This window comes from Phalacrocorax carbo, chromosome 6 (assembly GCF_963921805.1).
Source record: "Phalacrocorax carbo chromosome 6, bPhaCar2.1, whole genome shotgun sequence".
In the NCBI taxonomy this organism is placed as follows: Eukaryota; Metazoa; Chordata; class Aves; order Suliformes; family Phalacrocoracidae; genus Phalacrocorax; species Phalacrocorax carbo.
In genome coordinates, this window is record NC_087518.1 from 55,702,671 (window position 1) to 55,727,477 (window position 24,807).

Sequence of the window (24,807 nt, forward strand, 5' to 3'; positions counted from 1 at the left end):
CGGGAGGCGGCGGAGTGTCCGTGCCCCGCGCAGGCCCCGGGGCCGCCCGCGGCCAGGGGGCCGCTTGGTCAGAGAGAAACCATCTTTGACCGCTTTTACACAGCAGCTGTTTATTAAAACATCGAACCGGGCCAAGGGTGCCCAGAATTATTGTCAGGCTCTCAGAATAACTAGAGATGAACGATGCCCCGGGGGGTACGGGGGCCTGTCCGCCCTGTCCAACGCGCCGTGGTGGGGGTCACAGGCCGCCGGGGCTGCCGCTGACGCCCAGGACCGAGCGGAGCCTGGGGAACGGGGCGTCACGCCGGGCACGGCTGTTGTTGGCAGGAACACGCCGTATGAGCAGAGACCGTGCTCACAACGTCCTCCGACTTCTGGTCTAGCCTCATCTGTCCTTCCAGGTTGAGGCTGGAGTCTGTAAATGAGAAAAGAGGAAAAAGAGCTTGCGCGAGGGTCCTGCTTTTACGCCAATGTTTTTACACGTCGACGTACTCACGTGTTCATTCAGTCAACCTCATGGCTTTCCACAGAATCACGGTCGGACATACTGGTTGTGTTGTGCGCAAGCACCCGTTCTGCAGACTCACCAGCTGGTACGCAGTGGAAGCCCACGGAGATGGGAACAGTCCTGGATGCTGAACAGCCCTCTACGCAGCGTAGAACTGGCTCCACGGAGAAGCACTTTGCTGCCGCCTTCTCAAACACAACTGGCTTCTGAATTTTGACAAATTTGCGCTGCAGCTTACAAGCTATAAAACATTAATTCTATTAAAGCACCTGCAGAGTTATATAAATAACTTTTTGGACTTACTTGGTAGGATTAGCAACAGCTAAACCCAATGGATGAATCAAGTGACATAAGCTACATCAGACTAATCCAACTGAAGTGAGTCGATTTTCTGTCATAGTTTAGGCTGTGAGAAAATCAGGCACGTGGGGCACGGTCCCACGGAGGGAGGCTTGCCAAATAGGATCTAGGTAGGACACAGGTGTCCAAATCCAGAAAGATGCATGCCTGGATCAACTGACACTCAATTTTACCCGGACTATGACAGCACTTCATTTTGGGGCAGTAGCGGCTCCTCGACATCTGTATATCCAGTTCTGCACTGTGCTTGGCATCACACCTGCCTTGCCATGGCTGAGTACCTTAGTGCTTAAGCCTCCGTGACCCAGGCTTTTTTGGACCGGTCCCCCCAGGGGAGCTTGATCTAAGAATATACTCCAAAAACATGGCACCATGTGCCTGGAGGGTTGGGTTCCACCCAAAATGCAGTGCACGTTAATGTTATAAATACATCCATGTTGTTGTTTTTATACAGGACCTGGATTGGTAAGAACAATCATTCCCAGGCTGAAGGTTTCAGATTAAGTCCATCTTCGGCCTGAGGAAATTAAAGTAGGTATTTTGCACCTCAAATACCCTCCGGTTTGACAGCCAGGGCTAGATTTCATTTAGGGTTTTGGTGGTTTTTGTTGTTTTTTTTTTTTTTTCTGGGAAACTAAAAGCCTGCAAATAACAGAACGTAAGTAAAGAATGAAACTACTGAGAATGACATGAAATGTCTTCTGTCAACAGTCAAACTGCCTACTTTCTATACTAATCATTTTAGGGAGTTTTAAGTTTGTAATTTTATCTGGAATTCACAAACTTCAGGTAACTACATAGCGCGTAAGAAGTTGATATAAAAATGCAACAAAACCAGAACTTGCAGTGAACTACCAACCTCAAGGAAAACCAGGTTTTTTTTCATCTCTGGCCACTAATCACAAAAATAGTGAAAAAGAAGATGATTGTGCTACAATTAATATAAATCATCTATTCATGTGATTAATTAATTAGTCAAAGGCAATGACATTAATGTATGTTAGAATCTGAGTACCTCCAGCACAGGGGTCTTCAGAGATTATCCAGGACTGACCAAAACTCACTGCATCTTTAGCTAAATATCCACTGGGCATCTGATATTCCCTGTTCTTCTCAGCATCATATTTTCCACAAATACCACATGTTTTTCCAGCCATCCAGAAAGCAACCTGAATCTTTGTGGAAATAAAGAAAAGATACACTTAGAAGTTTTTCTTCTAAAAATAAAACCACTAAAAATAATAATAGTAATAAAAAAACCTCAAGTCTATGCCCATCATAATATAGCTCATCTATGCCGTAATCTGGGGCTTTTAGTGACAGGCCTTCCTTTTCGCTGGTGATCAGCATGCTTGCATCTGTAGCAAAAAAGCAAAAAGGGATTTGTTTTAAAAGGAAGTTATTGTTTTAGGATCCAACCTGAACAACTTGTTACATTCCTGGGGTCTTAAGGCAGGCTCTAATATATCTTGATAGAGATGGGGTAAATGAGAAAGACCGTACTGCTCCCTGCCTTGGAACAAGGTGAAGCCCTGTGACAAGGGTGGCTGTGGCCAGGGGGCATCTAGATGCTTCTTCTGTGGGTCTCTGATCAGCACAAGGTACCGCAGCCCTGCCTTATTTGGTTTATACAAAGATACAGGAGCAGCATCTCTTTGCTCATCTTTCTTGCCACCTCCTATGAAAACTAGCATGAAGGTATGTTAAAATCACGTAATGGTTTCTCAAATTAGGGCAATGTTTATCTTGAGAGACATCTGCAGGATCACATCCCCTCCTTCTTCAAGAGATCAGAAAAGATTAAATGAAGTACAAAGATGAGTCTCTTACCAGAATTAGATGTGTATGGAACATCTGTTCGGGCTTGAACACCATTAATCTTCAACTGGATGGGTCCATTGGAAACATACATTTCAACCTCACTTTAAAGGAAATAAGTATAAACAATTGCTTCTCCTTTGCCCTGCTCAGCTCACCATTTCTAGCCCTGGTAGAGCCAACACTGCAGGATGTTCATATCATTCTGGCATGAATCACCTGGTACCCTTTGGGAGGAAGATTTAGAGCCCAGGGAAGTGTGCCAGGAGGAGTGCTCACAATACACCTTCCCCTGGCTTTACTCATCTCTGAGCATCTGCTTGTGGCCACGGTCCAGGCAGGAAGACACCAGGCTACAGGGACCCTTGCTGAGGAACAAGGTAATTGCTATTGCATTCGCGTAAATTGAAGGTGCTTTACATTTCAAAGGGAGATTGGATTCCCTAGAGCAGTCCTCTTACAGCCTGAATAGCCTGTGTATTGTAGTATTTTCTTCAGAGCAGTGTTTGCTCTAATGAAGAAATACGAGGCTCAAGCACATCAAAAGCACATCCATACAGTTGTACGAAACGATCGGCAATGATACAGTAGCGAGGAATATCTTTATCACAAAAGATACAATCTATAAAGCAAGCATCTTTCGGTTCTTCCACAAAGCCGGTGCACGGAATCTAGTTTCTCCCTGTTTCTCTGACATTATGGCACAGTTAAGCACACAATTTTCAGAAATAAATAATTACTTGTAATGAAACCTTACAGATCAAAGCCTATTTATGCGCTTTGAAGAATACACCCCACAATGATTTTGGTATGCATAATCCCATACAATTTAGAGTATCAGACTATACTTTTAAAGAAGAACCTGTGATGGCAGAGGTGATTGCTCCATGATGAAACAAAGTGTGTCTCAAGTTAATTTCAGATAGATTAGAATATTATGCACCAACTAAGGGATGACCTAAGAAAGCACATCTAATCTGGGATAGGTAATTCCCATTTTAGCTATGTCCACTTCTCAGCATCTCTGCTGAGATGACTGTGGGTGTTATTTGGTTCTAATTATTAGCTTAGTGTAGGAGGCTAGACTAAATTATTATGATAGTCCCGTTTGGATTTATAGTTTTTGTGTCTACCTAATTAATAAGACCTGAAATGGGATAGTTAAATGCTAACAAATGAAGAATTTGGGGCAGTAAGGACTTGAGTTTACTGTGAACATCAGCTATATTTCAGAAGCACTTTTGGAAGACCAAGTCTCAAATCCCAGTGACACACTCAGAAATCTTTCCACTGACATCAGTAATTGTTGCAGGAGATTTATGCTAGCACCAGTTTGCCCTCAAAATCTGGTCTTCACATTTATAACATCTATTTGTCATGAAGTTTGCAGTTACTTACTGGCTGGCGAGTCTGACATTTATGGCTGTAAAGTCAGCAGACTCTTCGAGTCTTTTCATCATCACCAGGAATTTCAGTTCTGGACTACAGTCCTGCACCAAGATGTGGTAGCAATTTACAGGCATTGAATAGTTAAATTCAACTCCATTGAAGGTTGTGATTGTATTTTCAAAAACTGAACAACGAGCTGAAAAAAAAATCAAAACCCAAGATTTTTATACTTTATATGAGACGGTTATTCTATTTTAGATTTGTAATTTTAAAAAGAGACTATTTTCTGGTTTTACCTATTCACACGTGAAAACAAAGCGATTCCTTCAGATGAAATATTGGTTTTGTTGTAATAGGGAAGCAAAATTTTGTCAGTCCCCAGACAGCAACGCAACACACTGGTGATTCAGTTGCCGTGTGAGATAAGTTCTGCTCACAGCCAGCACTGGTGCAACTCTCTGTTTCTGGCCTTTTGGCTTTTCTAACTTTATTGTAGTCAAAAGAATTTCTCATATGTTGATAACAATTCACATATCATTAGCACTAGAGGGAATTCACTAAAATGCTGCTACCTTTATTGAGTCATAACCCAGATTAGAAATAGTTAGAAGATGGGGAGGACAAAAAGCTACACTAGAGTAAAGTTCTCCCTTTTTCACCGTAATGGTATTTTGTTGGAAATCCTACCAGCTCTGACTAAAAGTTATTTTACAGCAATTTTAATACAGACTAGTTTTGCTGTTTACCAAAGAAATGTGCATAGGTATGATATTAGCCCACTGAGCTCAAGCAAAATGTGACTCCTTAGCCCAGAATTACATAAAGCTTTACCATGTAAAATTTACCCTAAGTAAGTATAACATGATTAGCTCTTAATACATCATTAATGAAACAATAATCCCTTCAAAAATCAAATGCAGGAGGTGAAATTAATGGGTGTACTTTTGAAGCTGTTTTAGCTTCTACGTAACAGCACTAACTAATCAAGCAGAGCACCTGAAATCTGAGGTCGGGTAGGTATCCCTCTCATAAATTTTGTAATGTTTTTTTCTTCACAAGCCACCTCTGCAGTGAAGCTGAGATGGGTGCATTTGGGAGTGGATGCATTTGGAATCACTGTTTGGCATGGAACTGAACGTTTAATCTTACTAATACAAGATTCCTTTTCTTTACGTCCTTGCAGCCTCACAGATTTTTATGCAGACGGGTTTATTTCTATCTGACGTCCAACTCATTTTTTATGTGAATGTAAAAGAATTTCAGCTTATGTCAAAGCATAAATAATATTTACAAAATCTGCAAAGTCAGTCAATGCTTGTGCAGGTAGTTAATTGCTGACCTTTAAGGTTTTCAATGATTGAAAGTGTTGCTTGGGAAAAGACGTTCCAGTCAGAGGATGGTAGTGTTGAAATCGGTGTACCTGGACTTGAAGGGAATGGCACGGGAAGCCTGATGGCTGTGTCGTAAATTGTGAGCTGAAAGTCAGTCAGAAAACAAACATGAACGGAAATGCAAAATACAATGTAGAGAGGAGACAGCATTTTCCTATAATGTTCAAAGAAGACTGTACTGACTGAAATCTAAACTAGAATCTAGATTTAGGTCAGAGCTAAAAAAAATCATCAAGCCCTCTGTCTACAGCATAAAATGCCTCTACAGTTTGACACATCTGCAACCTATGGAATAGCAGTGCTATAAATAAAGTTTGATATTCAACAATTTGCAGCATTTTGAGGAGTTTTACATCACATTTTCTCACACTCTGAACACTTTGCTTACCCCAGATGCACACCCTCTCCCTGCCTATACATTGAGAGCTGCTATTTGGCCGTCATGCTTCTTTACAGTCTGGTTTTATTAGCTTTTCCAAGACACAGGAAAACCTATCATCCTCCTGAAGATTTGGGAAGGAGTGGTCTTTTTAATAAGTTATTGTTAATATGCTGTCAGTCACGATGGTTGTTTTGTAACCTGTTTCTTATTTCATGTGTTTGCATGCTACATTGTTGTAAGATATTTTCATGATGGCACCAACTCCGTGAATATAATGTCCTTGTGATGGGAGCTTCTTTATCGTTTAACAAATTTTAAAAAACATCAGTGGGTTAAAAAAGCTATTAACCTTCAATTTCATAAGTACTGAATGCCTCAGGATGAAAGATAGTGGAAATAGTTACCTCAGCTAGCTTGAGGACCACATTGCAGGTTCTTGGAGATGTCAGAGCCATAACCAAGGTTGCCTGGTGAGAGGGGCCACGCTGTTGCCTTTGGGAATACCCAAGCACATATGCAGCTCCTGGAAGAAATCCGTAGAACCTGGAAAAGGAAGAAAGTGATTAAAACAATCTGTCTTTTTAAAAAATCGGTTATTATTTGTTCAGACTAAAATACCGCCATAAAGCAATACGCCTTCTGTGTTAGACATGTTTTATGTCAGGGTTTGGTAATACATGGTGTTGTGTATGGGAGGAGGGGCAGGCAGGTTTTAGCTGTTAATGGGTGACATGGTCTTCAAGAGGCTGGGTGGCAGAGCGATATGAGAAGAAAAGTATAGCCAACCTGTTTTAAACACATTCAGAGTTAAAAATAGGCACTGATTACATAAAAACTAAAATACTAACATGCTAAAAAAATAGATGACCTCATATTAATGTGTCATTCCTGCAGTGGTCACTTTTAGCAAGGATCCTTTTCCCACTAACACCATCAGTGAGTTGACAGAGGGATCTCTATGACTGGGTTCCCTTACAGGCTTGGGACTCAGACAGAGAAACAGACACAATATTCCTTTAATAAAAGCCATAGTCTCAGAGCAGAAAAAAGCTGAACTCTGTGGCTTTGCTCCAGGACAGTCAATTGGATGATTTCATCCCCTCTAATAAAGGCAGATAACAGCACTTCAGGTAATTTCATTTAATATTAAAAAAATATCCTCTTCAGTAGACATTTGTTAACCAAATCACCTGTATGCCTTTAATGTGAAAGCTTGTGTTGCGTGCGTGTTTAGGTAATTGAGTTGTCTGTACAGAGCTATTTTGGTAGCACTATGAAAAAAGATTAGGCTTTGATATGGATCTATATGTTATTGTGAACAAAGCAATGTATGGATACAAGGAATGAACAAATACAATATATACTATCTGTATATGGGTAGGCACGTATGTGAACGGAATCCAGCAGTTACAGTTTTCTTACACTAAGCGTCACACAACATTTTCTATTTAGGGTGCAGTAAGCCGTATGAGAAGTATTTGTATCACCTTCTTCAGAAGCCAGAGGTAAGGTGCCTGCGTTAGGAAATTACTCTCCTTGTGCAGCCAGTAAGAGACACACTCATTCAGAGAATCACAGAACCATAGAATGCCCTGAGCTGGAAGGGACCCACAAGGATCATCGAGTCCAACTCCTGTCCCTGCACAGGACAGCCCCAAATTCACACCGTGTCTCTGAGGGCGTTGGCCAAGTGCTTCCTGAATATCGCCAGGCTGGTGCCGTGATGCCTCCCTGGGGAGCCTGTTCCAGGGCTCCACCACCCTCTGGGGGAAGAAACTTTTCCTAATACCCAACCTAACCCTCCCCTGGCACATCTCCCTGCCATTCCCTCGGGTCCTGGCGTTGGTCACCAGAGAGGAGAGATCAGTGCCTGCCCCTCCTCCTCCCCTTGGGAGGGAGCTGCAGAGCGCCAGAGGGCTGCCCTCGGCCTCCTCTGCTCCAGGCTGAACAAACCAAGTGACTTTAGCTGCTCCTCGAACAATTTCCCCTCTAAACCCTTCACCAACTTCATGGCCCTCCTCTGGACACTCTCCAGTACCTTTATACCCTTAATGTCCTGTGGCGCCCAAAACTGAACCCCGTGCTCAAGGTGAGAAACAAGGCTAGGTTTCTGCTCTGAGCCTCCTTCAATTAGGAAGAATCAGGAGACCATTTTCCTAATTCAGGCACTTGAAATTAAAAATCTACAATAGATGAGGTGAATCCCATCATCCCCTTTGTCTCAAGCGGTTTTCCTGCAAACTAAAATGCACTGTGCTTTGTGGGAATGAATACACAGAAAAACCAGACACATGTAATGTGATTTTATAATGTCATACTGACTAAGGGGAATTTTTCCAGCTCAGAAATTGCAGAACTGGGTCTGTAATTATCTGGAGCATTGACACAGGTGAATTTTTCAAAAACTAAAGTAAAATCTCACCATCTTGAAGTTGTTCGGACTACTGAAGGTACTTTTGGCCACTCCAGCTTCATCTGCATAGCTGGATAAGCAGCAAGTTGACCTGTTGCAATCTGAATAGCAATCTGGTAGTCCTGGCAATCTTCACCCCATTTAAGAGAACCCTAGTAGAGGAGAATATATATATGTGTATATATGTATAAAACGTAGTAAGATCATTATATTTCCATTACAATTCAGCTGCTCGTTATTTTAAACTTACTGATACTTTATGGGAATTTGTTACTGAAGCATCAGCACAGAGTTTCCATCTACTCGGTCCTGTGATGCTTGAAACAAACACCTGTATCCTGGATCTCGTGGGTTGTGTATCAGCGTACAGTACAAGCTGTAATCCTGTCGGCTGCTTGTTTCTGTGGATGGCGCGAAGGACTGCAGCCAGTATTGGTGTCTTGCTGTCTCCCAGGAATTTAGGCTTAAGTCAGTAGAGAGGAAATAGAGACCAAAGACATAAACAAAGCATTAAAATTACTATACTGAAAACGCAAATAAAAAGTATTTGCAAAGGAATGGTTTCATTCAAAAAGTATGTTTATGTGAAGTATGGGAAAGCATCAGACATCGTCGCTCAAACTATTCAGCTCATATGTGGTTTTACCACAGTCTTTCAAGGGAGAGCTGTCGCGACATATGTAAGTAAAACTGTAGTGTTGGGAATCTTTTTGTAACGTGATTTCAGTGTAAGAACAGGCAGTATGGACTAGGACCCTGCCGTATACAGAGGCAGTATTACCCAGCTCAGCACTGCTCTCTTACTGGCCTGTAGTCTGGCTAATAATCTTTTTGATAAGATTTGTTTAACCACCTGTTTAAAAACATGATAATCTGTGTTGACAGAGTTGTTCAGTGCAGTCCAAAGCGTGGTACTTGCATGAGGAGCAGCATGTGGCGCCGTTCGAAGTCGGAGCCTTGTGCCGCTCCGGCTGCGGCTGCCCTACCTGAGCTGTGGGGCAGGAGTCCCCACCTGGCCAGGGGAGAGCTGCAGGCGGGATGAGCTGTGGGGCAGCGGGTCTCCCCTGTGATGGAGACCCACAGAAGGATTAGACGAGACAGAGCTGGTGAGGGCGTAGGGGGAAGTTGGGAAAGAGCAAGGCTCTGGCCGAGGAAGAAGGGGTATGTGGTCAGAGCACTGGGGGGGACTGGAAAGAGTTCCAAAAATTAGTAATGTGGTGAAAAGATGGACAAGAGGTGAATTTACGTTACGTGGAAATGGGTGGGGGAGAAAGTAGATTTGGTTGCCTTTTTTCTGCAAGCTACTTGCACAAGCAACTGGGAGCTGCTAGTGCAGAGGGGGTGCCTCAGCAAAGTAAGGGTTACTGTTTTGTAGGCCTGTAGGCCATTGTCTGAAATATGTGATGAAATCTCATCCCGATTCCATCAGTTCTTACAATAATTCTTGCAGAAGGCCCAGGTAACATTAACTATGTAGCATGCAGCCATTGATGAATAACCACCTGGACTGCTCTTAAATTGGAGCATTACTGCAAAATCTAGGTCTTTTCAAAGGCCTTGTATGGTCCTGCTAACACAGAAGTACCTGGCAGTGAAGACTTGATGAACAGAAGAGTGGCAGAGTCAAGTCCTGAACTTTTACAGAGAGCTATGCAATAAACAATGCACCTGAAACCAGTTTCTGATCAAGCAGGTCAGCACTTCAAAAGTGTTCTCATTTTTATAGTGAATTGTTTACTGAATAACACAGATTTCAACATATACAGCAACACATTCCAGTTTCATTTTAAAATGTAGCCTGTATTAAGTGAATATTAAAAAAAAATTCAATGGCTATCCAAGGTAGTCACCTTTATAAAATAGGAAACAGTTTATTTTCTTTGTATATATTATCTAATATGCTAAATCAGTGTATTTTTCCTATTCTGTTATAAACATACAATAACTGGAAATGCAAAAGAAATGTTTTTATTTCTTGGAGATTAAGACACTCACATGAGACATGGCTCTAGAGATGCCTTCACCACTAGCTGAAGAAGAGGAGGAGCTGATGCTGCCATTCAGGACTTTCCTTCCTGGGTCCTGTAAAAACAAATAATCACCTTGAAGCAAGTTGTTTACCATTGGAAGTTGCTGCAGAATTAATTTCTCATAGTTCTATTTCAGAGAACTAAGCACTAATTGCAGCAAAGCTAGTGAGAGCAGTTGTAGGCCCTGCTCACAGTATAAGCAGTAAATGTACCTGTTCATCTGCTGGCTTGAACCAAAACTGGTAAACAGGTAGATTTGCCTGTGAAAATAGATAGTATGTAAGAAGATCTGAGAGAAGACAATGAACTAACTTTTGAGAAATGTATTAAAAAGTTCAGTATTGGGTATGGAAAAAAGGCAAAACAAGATTAAACTTTTTAAATATTTAAACTGAAATCTTCTGAAATGAGAAATTTCTGAACTGAAATACTTCAGAGAACCAGAGAGGTTCAAAAAGGGAAAAAGCTCTTCTAGGTGGTTACCTTGTCCATCCTGCAGAAAATAGCCACCCTCAGCAGTCTGTTTTTGCTTCCTTTGCTCCATGCTCTATTGGCACAATTTCCTGATGTACAAAAACATTCGCTACAAGAAGTATGAAAAGGCCCAGCCTGGGTGAATTACCTGTTGGTTGGAATATTCACTGTTCCTACTGCAGTGCCTGTCTCCAGAGTGGTCTTCGCTGCTGCTGCAGATTTTACTGCTAGCAGAGCTGACACTGCTGCTGCTGCTGCTTCTGCTGCTGCTGCTGCTTCTGCCGCTGCTGCTGCTGCCACGCTTCTTCCCAGATTGCCTTATTTCATCTTTCTTGTGTTCATGGCCAGGCTCTTTACCATCAGCAGAGGCAGCAGTGGAAGAGGAGGATGAACTGGAGAGGGCGGTTGCCCTCGTCTCAGCCCAGAGGTCTGTAACTGGAGTCTCTTGTGTTCTGTGAACACGTCTCTTACGGTGCCGTGTTTTATTTGCGACCTCCAAAAACAGTTCAAAGCGTTATTGATTTATAGCTTATTCTGTAACATTCCTCTGGGTGTCAGACAAGCTGCTCACCACAGGCTTTCAAGGAAATACAACTTCCTGGCCCGGCGCACTGCAGAAGCTGCACCAGAACTCACCTAGACCCATTCCCCCAGCAGAAATCCTTGCTTCCCCATGCCAGTGTTCCACACTGGAAACCCTTGGCTTCATTTATTATATTTCCCTCTCCAGTGCTCAAAGTCTCTTACCGTGAACACATTTTCAATGCCTAGAATCTTCTTCAGTTTATCTTGAATGTCCTCAAAGAGAGATGTCTCGTCCTGTTCCTTAGACCCTGAGCTTGCTACACCAATTATTTTGGAAGCTGCTTTGGATCCTGCCTGAATCTCCAGCTGTATTTTGTCAATATCCACATCTGTGTGAACTAAAGTCAAGATAGTTACATTCCAGGGTTGTGCTGCTTGACCAGCATCCACAGAGATTGACAGAAAAGCTTGTTGACATGACTGTACCTGGCTTCAAAACTATTTTGGCTTCAAATTCTCCAACTAATTTGTGCAGATAGGTATTTCTTAGGAAAGCAGAATTTTGTGACTTCAGGCTGAGACAAGCAGAACATCCCAAACTCTCAAATTTTCTACAGAAGTTGCGTGCGTAAAATCTTTCTCCTACACTGTGGTGATGCACCTCTTCTGAACCTTGCTGGTATCCTTTGGATATCACACTAGGAATATTGGTTTGCTGCATTAAAGAAAAATATGGCAAATAAAGATATTTTCCAGAAAAAAAAAAAAATTCACAGCTCCTAAAATCTTTCCTCCTATTAATGAAGAGAACAATGACAGTCCTGCCTAAGTAAGGAAGCACTGCTTAAAATTAGAGATCCAAGCACTGGAAGCAGTGGGGTTTCCTCCAAAGTGGTCTGTGAAGAGAACAGCTCTCCTGCCCAGCCTCCCCCCCAGGCAGTGTTTCACAACCAAACTTTCCCAAGGAGAACCTGCAGGGCTCTTTGGAGGGGCTATTTCTCTGCATCAGTTTTGGGCTACTAGCCCTTCTGTTGCAAGTCAGCCTAGCCTTCCCACGCCAGCCTCAGAAGCTGAAGAGCACACAAGAGAATGGGATTCTGCACTCCACTGCAGGGATTTCCTCAGCATTTGGGAAGAGAAATGTACATCCTGCCCAAGAGCCATCTTTTCCACATTGCTCTGGCTTGGAAAAAAAGGGATATTGTACAAAGGATATGAATTCCACACACACACCCCCATGTGTGTAAAGAAATAGGAAGACATGCTGTGAAAGCAACCCTACGCGCATGAGATGATGAGAGTGAGCAGACTGTGAGTGGTCATGTCTTGAACCCACTGGGACTTACATTAGGCTTGGTTTGAGATATGTCAGGCCCCTGTTGAATCTCAGTTTCTGTGTCTGCGATCTGGTTACCCAGCTGCTCTGTTTGGTGTGCTCAGCCCCTCTGAGGAGCTGTCTGATTTCTACCTGTCTGCAATACAGATGGTGAGAGGCCTCCTTACCTTCCAGCTGCCAGGTTTTGAAGATCTTTCTGACGGCTGAAGTGGCTGGTCGGAGGTACTTGGTACTTCTCCTTTGGGGAGAAGCTGGGATTTCTTTTCAGAATCTACTTCTTCCATGTTCCTTGAAATAGCATAAACCTCACTCCTGTGGAGGTGATAAACGGCACACAACATCTTCTGATTTTGCTTACCTGTCTTTGCTGGTGCAAAAAAGCACGATACTAACCTTTATGTGGCTGCCAAGGTGTGGCAGACACTAACCGAGAGTTGTATGCTCATGATAACACATAGCAAGCGAAACGCAACAAGCTCTTCTGTACCTCACAGCTGTGAGCTCAACCTCCTGATGGCAGGGAGGGGTTTCAATCTTCAGATTTTTCTCTTTCATATTTATACTGGCATCAAATTTCGTTGTAGTGTTGGCACTGAACTCTGCATGATACTCAAGACCACTTTGAAAGTATTGTGTATTAATCCCCATCGTTGCAATCATGTGAAAATATGCCCTGAAAGAGTGGAAATAAAAACATGCATAATTACAGATTAATATGCACATATTTAACTTTGAAATGCAAAATTGCATTTTCACAAAGTTCTTTTTATTCTAAAAGCCACTGCTGATGGATAAAGAGATGTGTCATAAAACACGATTAAAAAAAGCTGAAGTGCCCCTGGAAAAGGTGAAGGGATTTATCTGATAAACAAAGCTAACATGGACCCTCTCACTTCTTTGTCATTGCTTGAGGACAGGCTATTGCCAGAATCTCTACTAGCTTCCAATTGTGTCTAACTGTTTATTATTATTATCACTATTATTATGTTAATTGTTACTATTATCAATATTTGCACTGTTGGATTTGCTTCTGTGGATCCAGAAGCATTTCCCTTTACCTCCTCAAATACCCCAGCTTGTGCCTGGTGGTGATGCGATTCTATGTTGAACTTCTAAAAACCTGTTCATACATCAGCAAATATATCTTCACAGCTGAGTATCTTTAGTCACTGAACAGGTACAAAAGTGAGCATTTTTAGCAAAGGCAGAACAGCGCAGCATCCTGTGGGATACAGGGCACATTGCTACGTTTGCAGGGTCATAAAGCATCGGGTGACTGTGTTTGCTTTCTCACAACTTCACCGCCCTGGACTAGCAGAGCCGTCCCAAACCTGGGGCAAGTAAGACCCCCTATATAACAACATGCCATCACATATCTATTTCAAATCTAAATATAAATGCTTCTGTGTATGTGTGTGAGAATATGTGTCATTTTTACTTTGGCTTGATGTCAGCATGAATATCCATGTTGGTTTCCAACAACTGTGAAGGTCTAAAATTGTCAGATAATGGTGGTGACATCTGTATGTCCACTGCAAAAGACAGACAGGAATTACATGAGCAGAGGAACAATAAATGCTAGAGGTACAATGTCTTCAATAAGCATAGTAGGTAACACATGGGCAGTGCTTTTACATTTTTAAATACTTTACGTGATTATTTAAAGATTGCTACTCCAAACCAGTTAGACAAATATGTCCCAGGTGAAACATGCTAATTACTTCTCAGACCCTTGGGAGGTAGCTGAACACTAGTGTTTCCACATTGCAGGAGTATTTTTCAAGGTCACAGAGGGATTTCAGCTCAGCAGAGGGTTTGGACCCACAATTTTTGTGGGGAAACGGCTCAGGTTGGCGTCCCAGGCTCACCATTGGCCGCAGCCTGGGTCAGCGCAACGCTGCACAGACTGAGCTCCAGCGGCATGCCGACCACCGTGGGGACAATGTGCCGCAACTCGGTCACCATCGCTGGCAGGGTCCATCGGCCTGAAATGCCTCGCTGGACCTCTTCCACCACTTTTTTCACCACTGGCTGCCAGTTTGATGATCCAGTTAGACTCTGAAAACAGAGAAATAGGTAAGTAGGTAAGAGACAGGGAAGGGAAGTTAACTCGGCATCGCAGACAAAAAAGACAACAGCCTTGTCCGTACCGTCATAGTTTGCTGAATGGCATCTTTATCAATGTCAACAAAGGCGATCTCTTGGCCCAATACTTTGATGTAAGCAGACACCAGAGGGTCTTCGGGAGGCAGTTCTTTCCATCCCAGAAGCTGCAGTATTAAGGAAAGATGGGGAGAAAGGCAGGCAGCAGATAATGTTACCTCAAATACAGGAACGTATTAGCAAAGAGTAGATCCCATCTGAAGGATGCTAACCGTGGTTCCTTAGCCAAAAACTAATGGGCATCTTACAGGTCTGAACCAATGTGACCTTTCTTATGTTGCACAACTGACTTCAGTGGGAGTTTTCCACATGAGGATGAGGTAAGAACTTGGCAATTTCTGCTGCTGCAAGTAGTGAGTGACACCCAAGGACTCACGGACAAAAATCTTATTCCAGAATCATTTGAAAAGAGAAAAGCAGCCACTTACTGTGTTCTAACATACACTTTAAAACACATGAATTTTGGCTTCCAGCATCATCATCATTTGTACTGTACATTAAGGGCTGACACATGTTGAGTGAAAAAGTGGTATCTGTTGACAGCATAAATACAATGTAAGTACATCTTTCTGTGACCAAACAGGGTGACTGGCTCCTTTTTCACTGAAACATCAAAGGGACGGCTCGGTGGGTGGGTGAGGCAACCCCGGCGCTGCTGGGAACTGTGTGTTGCAAACAGATCAGAAGGGTGCGTAGAGACATACCGTTTTACCGAGTTCTTTCAGAGTCTTGTATGTATCATACTCAGCAAAGGGAATATTCTGCTTCCTGATAAGCTTGGTTAGGCTTTGTGACCGGAGAGCCACCTGTAGGAAACAGAGTCAGGTGTCACGGCCTAAGTACAAGAGAGCCCAGGAAGACCTTTGTACCTACTTTTACACTCGCCGAAGCTGCTCTAAATACATGCTTCATTAAGCCATTGCACTTAGAAGGCTACATCTACCTGGCAGATGCTGAGCCAGCTTTGAATTAGTCAACAGGGATAATTTTAGGGCAGCGCAGAGCTCAGCCCAGGCTACAAAGCTTGCCCAAGATGCTGAGTAAATGCCTGCATGCTGTTACATGGAGCTTTGTGCTGCCCTGGCTGCACTGCTGGCTGAAATTTAATTTCAGATGCTGTTTCCCTGTACTTATGCAAAATGCCCTAGATGCTGTGACTTTAGGTAGGCAGATGAATGTTCTGCTGTGTAAGCTTTCCTCCGCTCTCCAAATTTTAATGCCTATACTGAATGTGTTCATTGATGAATAGATGTGTCAAGAAGCCCAAATAAAAGAAGGCTAAGTAAAATAATCATCTAAACTTTCTCTTCCCCATCCACCCTCACAGCCAGAGCTGGAGTTAACCACTGCATCACAGTCCAAATGACTTAACAAGTAATACTATCTGTAGCTGGCTTGCATGTAGCTGGCTGTTTTAATGAAATACTTGCCTCGATAATATCTGTGGCGGTATTTGCATAATATCCTCTTACTTTGGTGATTATATTGGATGGATACATGGTGCTGGGACTGTTCATTAGATAGATCCTCCAAATGGCACCAGCCTGATACTCAGCTGTCACAGGAATAAAAAACAGCAGAGGTTTTGGTTAGAGTCTCCAAGGTTTCTGATGCATGTAAGCCGCCTCAGGTACATGCTGCAGTAGATCACAAAGGGTTCTGCCAGGATTCAGTCCGACAGGTCCTCAAGTTTGCAACTTCAAGAGGAGAACTTTGTTCTAGGGCAGAGTCAACACAATCACAGCGACTGAAGAAGGAGGCCTAAATCCATGTGCAGGCACCGCTTTCCCCAGCAGATACCCAGAGGGTAGTAGAACACCCTCAGGGGATTTTGCATGTTAGGAGGCTTTTGTGCTTTTTGTATTTCAAGAGCGCTCTAAACTCACAGTCTGTGACTCAATTTTGGATGAAAATGATGGAACACAATAGAGGCATTTGGCTACGTACGCTGAAGCAGGGAACAGGGCAGCTGGTACTCACAGGAATAACCACCGACATGAATGACCTTGCTGTAACGGTAGCTCAGCCTGTCGAGTCTGGGGCTCAGTAGTTTAATGGCAATGTTGCAAGCAGAAGATCTGAGTAATAAAGAGTTAAAGTCATATGAAGATAGTCGACTGTGACCAAATTCTTAGAAAACTGCAAGAATAAAACCACCATTTGCTACTAAAAAATGTACTTCTTCCTCTACTTACAGATTATAAAGCTGTGGGATCCTGCCGACTGCCAAAGCCTTAATGTGTGAGTATGTGAAACTGGCTACTTGTAAGCTGGGCTCCGTCAGCAGCGAGCTGGCCATAGCTGTTACAGTCGGAAGAGCAGGCTTGGTTTCGAAGAGGACAACACAAGCCACCATTCGGACGTTAGGAGCAAGTGTGTTGTCCATAAAGACCTGGAGGGAGATCTCCCTTACCTAGAGGAGGAAGACACAACCTGTGAGTACCTCGTAACTTCTCGGTGAGAAGTGGTTCCTAAACTGTGCCCGTGTGATCTGCAGTGAATGGAGGACAAAACCCTGAACAGAGACTTGAGCGTGGGACCTGTCACTGCAAATGAAGATAATGCTGGGTGCACAGTGAACAGGGCGGGAAGAAACAGCCATGGGTAGTGGGCCCAGTGTTACAGCGACTAAAGCGACCTTTCCCAGGATATCAGCCAGGACAGGGTGATGTCGGCAATTTGTGGTGTGGGCAAGAGGAAGACCAGTAACTGAGAAATCTGCCCAGAGTAGCTAACGGTACCTGACGGCTTTATTATTCCTGAATCACTAAGTCAACCCAAATCATACCCTCTAAGATATTTGTTTAAATAATAATTTCGATTACTTTTGCAGGGTCTTTTCTGGCAATTTTCCTCAAGGCCAGCACGGCGTCAGCATGAATCCTGTTTGGTAATGAAGCTGCAGCCGGGGAAAATGTTGGCAAAAACTTCAGGATGCGTTTAATACTGGCCGGCTCTCCTGCGTTGCCGATGGCTTTCAGGGCCAAGGCCATGTCTTTCTCATCACCTTTGCTGGTGGCTTCAGTAGCAAGGTCGTGGAGTGGCTGAAAACAGAGCAGACTGTGTTAATCTTATCACGTAACGATCTTGTAATAATGCCTAAAAATATTCATTGCCATAGTGAGCAAAACAGCTACTGGTGCAGAGCCCTGAGTAAAGCTGTTCAGATTTTTCTACCAGGAAAAATCTCACCATCATTATTAGGATGCCAAACATGGAACATACGAGCAACCTTGGTTTTCTCCTTACACAGTGTTGTAATTGATTTTAAAATCGTGCCTGAGCCTGAGCGTCGGAGATAATCCTAGGTGGACGCCTGCACCAGAGAGTCTGTTGCAAGGTCAAGAGCAGCCCCAATCTGACGCCGGGTTCAGCTGTTGCCCGGGGCACCTCCACCAGCCCTGCCAGGCTCTGCACAGCTGCGGGATTACACTTGCGTATTTTTCACTTCCTATAGAGATGGCAAGTTTACTTAAACAGTTCTGAGAAGGCTTGGCTTTGTTTCACTCTTTTTCAGAAGATTTAAACCCATGTCAGACACCAGCAGGCCATTTCAGTGCTGTGGTCCTTCTGAGTAAGGAGCCAGAGCGACATAGTCCGAGGCCAATGTCCTGGATATTTCTGACAGCGATATGCAATTATGTAGTAGGGCCTCTTTGGAAGCCCTAACCTATGACATATGAAGAGCTTTGCTTATATTCACACCTTAGTGCCTTTTTTAATAGATTTTTTAAGTACACTCTACCTAATGTCAAAGTAGAGAGAATAATAATATTTTTTTTGGCTTTAATCCTAAATTTGTCATACCTAAACTCAGTTTCAGCTCATTTACAGAATCCATTATCCCCACGGGCTTCTACCACTTATATTTGAAATTCTGAACTGTTAAGACCAGATTTTTCAAAGGCATCACCTCAGTGTTTCATTGTGTCTTTGCAATTTTGCAGGCAATCACAGCTAAGAGTGAGGCATGTAAACAGTGAGTTACCTAATTGCCAGCATTGTGAGAGCTAAATTAGAGGCATTTATAAGATTTCTTCACCTCTTATGAATAAGAAATGAGAGTCACCTACCTGAAGAAGTTCATTTGGACAAAGTGACATCTGAGCACAGTATTTGTTTACCATGCTACCATATCCCAGGTAAACAATTATTCGATGCATTGGTACTTTCTGGATTTGGGGACAGGTCAGAAAAGCCTGCAGAAGAAAGAAGTAGCAGTCTGTAATGTTTCTAGTCATTGGAGCTGCTATTTAGTGAAAATTACATTTGAGAAATAAATAGAAAAAATTGCTTTGGATTTTTCCTAAATATTTCCGGAAGTTAAATCAAATGCTAGCCATTCAGCTACAATAAAAGCAAATAGACTCACTCCAGTTATACTGTATGCACTTTAGATTCTGGTTACATGACATTATGGTCTTGAGTTTCTATTTTAAAAAAAAAAAAATATTTTGGCAAAAAGAAATCAGTAGCAATTTTCTTAGGATTTGTGGGTTTTAACATCGAATATCAAAGCCATTAAAAAAAATTTGGCAACAGGTGTTTGGAAACATTTTCTAAAGCATTCCCCATTTTTGTTAATACCTTGCATTTTACTATTTAGAAGGAAATACGTTGCATCTTTCACTTTCAATCCTGTAGATTCCCGTTTAAAAAGGAGCGAGAGACAAATAGGACAAAGATTGAGCTGTACTCACTGAGGCAACTTCTAGGGTTTGCTTGTTGGGTGTAACGAAATGGAAGGCGAGAGGGAGAGTCGCAGCTGCTTCCCAGATGTTCAGCTTCTCATCATGAATTTTTTGCTTCAGGAATTTGAATGTGTCAGTAGCTCCAGCAGCACAGATGGCGCTTAGGAACCAGTGCCTGCCAGGGAGGGAACAATTCGTTATCCCCATCGCCCAGTATGCCTCTGACCGGAAAGCCTGGCTGAAGGCAGTACAGTTACCTGTAGGGAAGGTCGTTGGCAAACTGCACCCACAAAGACTCAATCTGATCAAGGGTTACTATACGAAAAAGCTGGACTATTTGTAAGAACTTGGCTGAAGCTTCTTTAGTGGCTCCTTCCTCATTACTCTGAACTAATTGCCACAGTGTTTCTGTTAACTATGGGAAAAAAACAGGCAGTTGGAAGATCCATGTTTAAAATAATTATGTGATGACCCGTTAACCTTATAGATAATGAAAGAGTATGACAAATAAGACTTTAATACCTGTAAATCTGGATTTTTAATCCTTATTAGAGGAATTGGCATCTGGAGTAGCTCTCCTGAGAAATGATAAGGAAGACTCCCCTGGTTTTGCAACTGAATTTTTCGTGCACTGATGGGAGTCCTTTTAATGTCGACCAAAGACAGTTCTTGTCTTCAAGGGAGAGAAGGAAATGCATCAGTAGCCCTTAACTGCATCGTGTGCATACAGAACACATACAGCGGTTGGAGCAGACTGAGGGGTGCCCAGCAGGACCGCTGCATTGACCACCAATGGATCATGCACTTCTCAGTTTATGCATTGCTCAGGATTATCTAGAAATGTCATAGGACCAGTGAGAGCTTTCATTAGAGTTTGCCAAAGTCTCTGAGAGGTTGGACATATGTTGCAGGTGGCCTAGCAAAATCCCCAAACAGCAGGACACAGGACCTGCCTGGGCATCCCGAGGGACGTACAGTGCCTTGGCCCTTCGCATCCCACAGGCCAGATGCTTCTTGTTAACTCACAAATCAACGCTAAATATGTCTTAGGCACAGCTCTGCTAAGGATATGCATGGCGCCTACCTTGCCTCCACGACTGCTGCCCCGTTGGGTTCATTGAAGGGAGAGATCTGGTACACCTGCTCGGATGTAGCAGACATCATCAAGGCCCCACCGTCATCATACTTCATCTTGTAAGTGAATATCACCGTGCCCTTAATGTTCCTGACTTTCTAGAAGTGCAAAGAGACCCGCTCACAAACACGAACAGGCAGGAGGTAATTGAGGACAGACGGGCCAAACTCCCTACTAGCATCAGGGCAGTGCATGAGTGTTTGGCAGTGGCGTATGCCCGAGCGTGGCAGCAGGGCTCCACGCTGCTCGTACCAGGGGGCAGGTGGGGCAGGGGCGGATGTACGCCATTCCTGTATTCTTCACCGCTTTCTCCTGGCAGTCCGTCAGGTCCTTGCTTTTGGAAATGGTGGCACGGTTATTCTTGCTGTCATCCTGGATAATGTATCTGGTTTGGCAGATGCCTTCAATCCCAGCCTGTGAGTGTTGATTAAACACAGTGAGCTTTCCACTTGAAGCAGCAATAGATAGGTCAAAGAAAATTGCCGGGGAAGTTTATGTACAGACAAGTTACTATGTAACAGTAAAATGAGAATAAAAGTAAAGCCAGAAAGGAGAAAACAAACCTCCTGTAGTTCGTACACATTTTGTGACTTTTTGATGGTTATCTGAATCATGTTCAAAATCCCTCTCACTAGGTTAGTGCATAGGATGGGACAGTCCTTGGGGGCAAAAATACTTCCAACCCTTCCCTCAGTGTATTCAAACTTAAAGGCTTGGCTGAAACATGCAGCGATGGTCTCTGTAAGCTTCGAAGATGGAGTGAAGGGGTCCGATGGCCAGAAGCCATTGTATTCCTCCAGCTTTGGTGATTGAATCTGTGAAAAATATTAGGAAAACATTAATTCTGTTCATTCAATTTGAAGCAGTGCAATAACAGGGGAACTGGGCACTTCCAGTCCATGGCTGGACACAAGCCACTTGTCTGACTCTGCAGGAAACCTTTTCCTCCTCAGACTCTTGTGCTGGGCCTTGGAAGCAGCCTTGAAAATGCAATTTCCATGAAGGATTTCTGCCAGAAAAATAAGATCATGCAAGCAGCATTCAAAACTTCCAGCAAGTCTGCTGAAAGTTGCTGGGTGAGCGAAACACTGGCTGCCAGCAACCTGTATGGAAAGGATACTCGCTCAGATGTCCAGTGAGATCTCCCTTCAGTCTGCAAGGCAGCCAAGCCATAGCTCAAGCTGCCTGCCTAAACAAATGGGGACTATTTTGGCAGCTGCCCTGGGTCCAGCACGTCGCAGAGCGCCAAAGCCTCGGCAGAGCTGACAGGGAAGCAGAGATGACCGTAGGACCTCGCACAGGAGATGGCCCAGCAGGAGCTGACGCCTCTTTCTTTGGAAGCAGTTTTCATAATTTTGAGCTTATCAAGCTGTAAAGCTTGCACACAAGTCCTTGACTGCTACCTAGTGGGAAATGTGTGTCTGCATACACATACACGCACACCTCCCACCGTCGTACGTAAAAGTAAATGTTCCTGCATAGAGGGAAACGGTGTGGTGTTAGTGCTCTGTTTCATTTGAGGCATTTATAATCAATGCTGCAAGGGTGGCTTGCCTCTTGTCATTTTTTCCTCAAATTAAATCCTACTTAGGAGTGTTGCCTGCAATTGCTGGTTATAGCAACTCTAGCGAGGTTGCACAGAGTCTGCAATTGCAGCAGTGTGTAAAGTTTGATAACAGGTATTCCTTCACGCTGTTTCAATAATATGTGCTCAGGATTACAGACTGAATAAACTCCTAGGACGAATGCTAAGTAGCCTCTTATGGCTTTCTCCCCATGTGGTGTCGTCTAGATCCCTTTTTTGTGGTTTTTCATTCTATGCCAGTATTCTAAGCTGTTTAGTTTAATCTTTTTGATGAGTAACAGTGCTTCCAGATCTGATATCATTATGCCAAGCACAAGCATTACCATTAGAATTCGTCACATTTGAATTAATGCCTCTGTGAAGAATATCAAAATCATAGAATCATTGAATCATTAAGGTTGGAAAAGACCTCTAGGATCATCAAGTCCAACCATCAACCCAACACCCCCAGGCCTCCTAAACCATGAGCTGAAGTGCCACCTCTACATGTCTTTTGAACACCCCCAGGGATGGTGACTCCACCACCTCTGGGCAGCCTGTTCCAATGCCTGACCACTCTTGCAGTAAAGACATTTCTCCTAATATCCAATCTAAACCTCCCCTGACACAGCTTGAAGCCATTTCCTCTTGTCCTATTGCTTGTTACTTGGGAGAAGAGACCAGCCCCCACCTCGCTACAACCTCCTTTCAGGTAGTTGTAGAGAGCGATAAGGTCTCCCCTCAGCCTCCTCTTCTCCAGACTGAACACCCCCAGCTCCCTCAGCTGCTCCTCTTAGGACTTGTTCTCCAGACCCTTCCCCAGTTTCATTGCCCTTTTCTGGACATGCTACAGCACCTCAAGGTCCTTCTTGTACTGAGCTGCCTAAAACTGAACCCAGTATTCAAGGTGCGGCCTCACCAGTGCCGAAACCAGGGGCAAAAGGAAGACAGTGGAGATGGACAGGAATTTGTCATACCCAAATTCTAGTGCAGAGCTTTTCTCAGGCTGTGGATCAGGTTGAATTATCGTTTTCATACTCTAGATTAGTGTTGCCTTAGTAAAACTGTCATAAGGCCATTCCTTTAAAGCAGCTGCCTGCTCTGTTTCTGCATGGAGATGAACCTGAGGGCGCTTTAGTCAAGGGGGCTCAGGTACTGATGGCAGCAGAGCTGGAGCAGCTCTGGCTCTCTTCCGCAGAGGTGCGGGCTGCAAGCAAGCCTGTCTCTAGGTCACTACCTATAACCCAAAGCAGTTTGACTGCAGCTGCAGACTCTCCAGCGGTGCCCTCGGCTCTCCCCCAGCACGGCTTGGGGGTATGCAAAGCTCAGCATCCCTGCTGCACCTTTGCCCGTGCTGGGGAAGTCACCACTGCTTGAGCAAAGCCACTTGGTCTGATGTTGGGCTTACAGGGTCATCTCAGCACCAGGAAGGTCCCTAAGCTTTTGTGTGAGCTTTGCATCACTGTCATTTATTTTACCAACATGGAAGCATGAACCGAATGTCTGTAGCCATGTGATTAGAGGGGGGTGGGGGTGGGGGCAGGTGGGTCTCCATGCCTGGGGAGATTTACCTGGAGAAGGTGGTCGCTGCGAGATACATGGCTGATCTCCAGCTTGCAGGTCAACTTCACCCCCGCCATCGCCAGGCCTCTGCTGGGCAGCCCGTGCAGGATGAAGCTCTCGTAGCCATAGAGGTAGGTCTTGCCAGAATGAAAAACAGGCTCTGTTAAAAAAACATAATAATAGAAACACCTCCTATGACTGTTGCGATGTTACTTGCAAGAACCATCCCAGCGAAGAAGCGTGAGGCTGTTACTGCCCCAAAAATCGGTGCAAGCGGTGGGCAAGGCACAGCCATAAGGGAGAGCAGCGTGGGAGCCACACGCTGGTGGAGGGAGCGCACTTACCGAGGTCCTGCTTCTGACCCCCTGTGTGGGAGGAAAGAGAAGGATGTGTGAGAAACTCCCCGTCTCTGTGGACACTTTACATTTATTATTCATTTACTTAGTGTGCTAATGGTTGGCAAACAACTGGTAATGGGCTCACGGGGTGCACCCCAAACCCCTGGGACACCGAGCCTGCGCCAGCCCCACTCACTAGCCACTGTTTGCTCTGCTTTTCCCCTGCTGCTAAGCTTAGGCACAGAAATCTAATAGTCATAAAAGGGCTTCAGCAAATTAAGCTGTAAATATCCCTGAAAGGCCCTGAGGAGCCGCAGTTTGCTCAGGACTGCCGTGGCCATCACTGCTCAGCAGTACTGGTAAAGCTTCAACTTACCCACGAGGGCAAACGCCAGGGCCAGGATGAGTCCCTTCATGCTAAAAGCAACTGAAGAGTGCAGGGGAAAATGTGTGGCTTTTATAGAAGAATTATTAACAGGCACAGTGAATTTTGTTGAGTTATCAACTTTTTATCAACCACTCAAACCCTTTGAAGGCGAGGGCGTTGGGGACAAGGCGCCGGCTGTTATTGCTGAGCCAGAACAAGCAATTTTGTTCTCACTTCAAAAACCAAATGCTCTGAAAGTACCTTTTGAAACAGGTGCTTAAAAGTATTAAAATATAGTTAAATCCAAAATATTTGTTGTGTAAGAACACCTACTAATTATCCCTATTCATTGGAAGCGCC

At 43.9% G+C, this 24,807-nt stretch overlaps 1 protein-coding gene across 1 annotated transcript; it reads right to left on the reverse strand.

The window, feature by feature from the left end:
• Positions 1 to 74: 74 nt before the first annotated feature.
• LOC104052456 (vitellogenin-2-like) lies at positions 75 to 24,523 on the reverse strand. Its single transcript, XM_064455417.1, has 35 exons — positions 24,457 to 24,523; positions 24,087 to 24,107; positions 23,751 to 23,902; positions 21,179 to 21,430; positions 20,868 to 21,029; positions 20,565 to 20,713; positions 20,003 to 20,153; positions 19,738 to 19,895; positions 19,490 to 19,655; positions 18,863 to 18,988; positions 17,615 to 17,833; positions 16,985 to 17,202; positions 16,770 to 16,867; positions 16,220 to 16,344; positions 15,494 to 15,595; positions 14,777 to 14,896; positions 14,495 to 14,684; positions 14,065 to 14,158; positions 13,114 to 13,299; positions 12,794 to 12,938; positions 11,777 to 12,005; positions 11,513 to 11,688; positions 10,914 to 11,258; positions 10,504 to 10,551; positions 10,257 to 10,343; positions 8,512 to 8,724; positions 8,271 to 8,413; positions 6,253 to 6,391; positions 5,415 to 5,550; positions 4,085 to 4,271; positions 2,699 to 2,790; positions 2,129 to 2,226; positions 1,884 to 2,043; positions 588 to 749; positions 75 to 415 (listed from the first exon to the last, which is right to left on the reverse strand). The coding sequence occupies exons 1-35, from the start codon at positions 24,494 to 24,496 to the stop codon at positions 300 to 302; spliced, it is 5,205 nt and encodes a 1,734-aa protein (XP_064311487.1). The 5' UTR covers positions 24,497 to 24,523; the 3' UTR covers positions 75 to 299.
• Positions 24,524 to 24,807: the final 284 nt, after the last annotated feature.

Coding starts and splice junctions, on each gene's coding strand:
- LOC104052456 (XM_064455417.1), bottom strand. CDS start 24,496: ATGAAGGGACTCATCCTGGCCCTGGCGTTTGCCCTCGTGG. Junction 17,203..17,614: donor CCAGAAAAGACCCTGCAAAA/GTAATCGAAATT, acceptor TTCCTCCTCTAG/GTAAGGGAGATCTCCCTCCA. Junction 14,897..15,493: donor TGAAAGAACTCGGTAAAACG/GTATGTCTCTAC, acceptor TTAATACTGCAG/CTTCTGGGATGGAAAGAACT.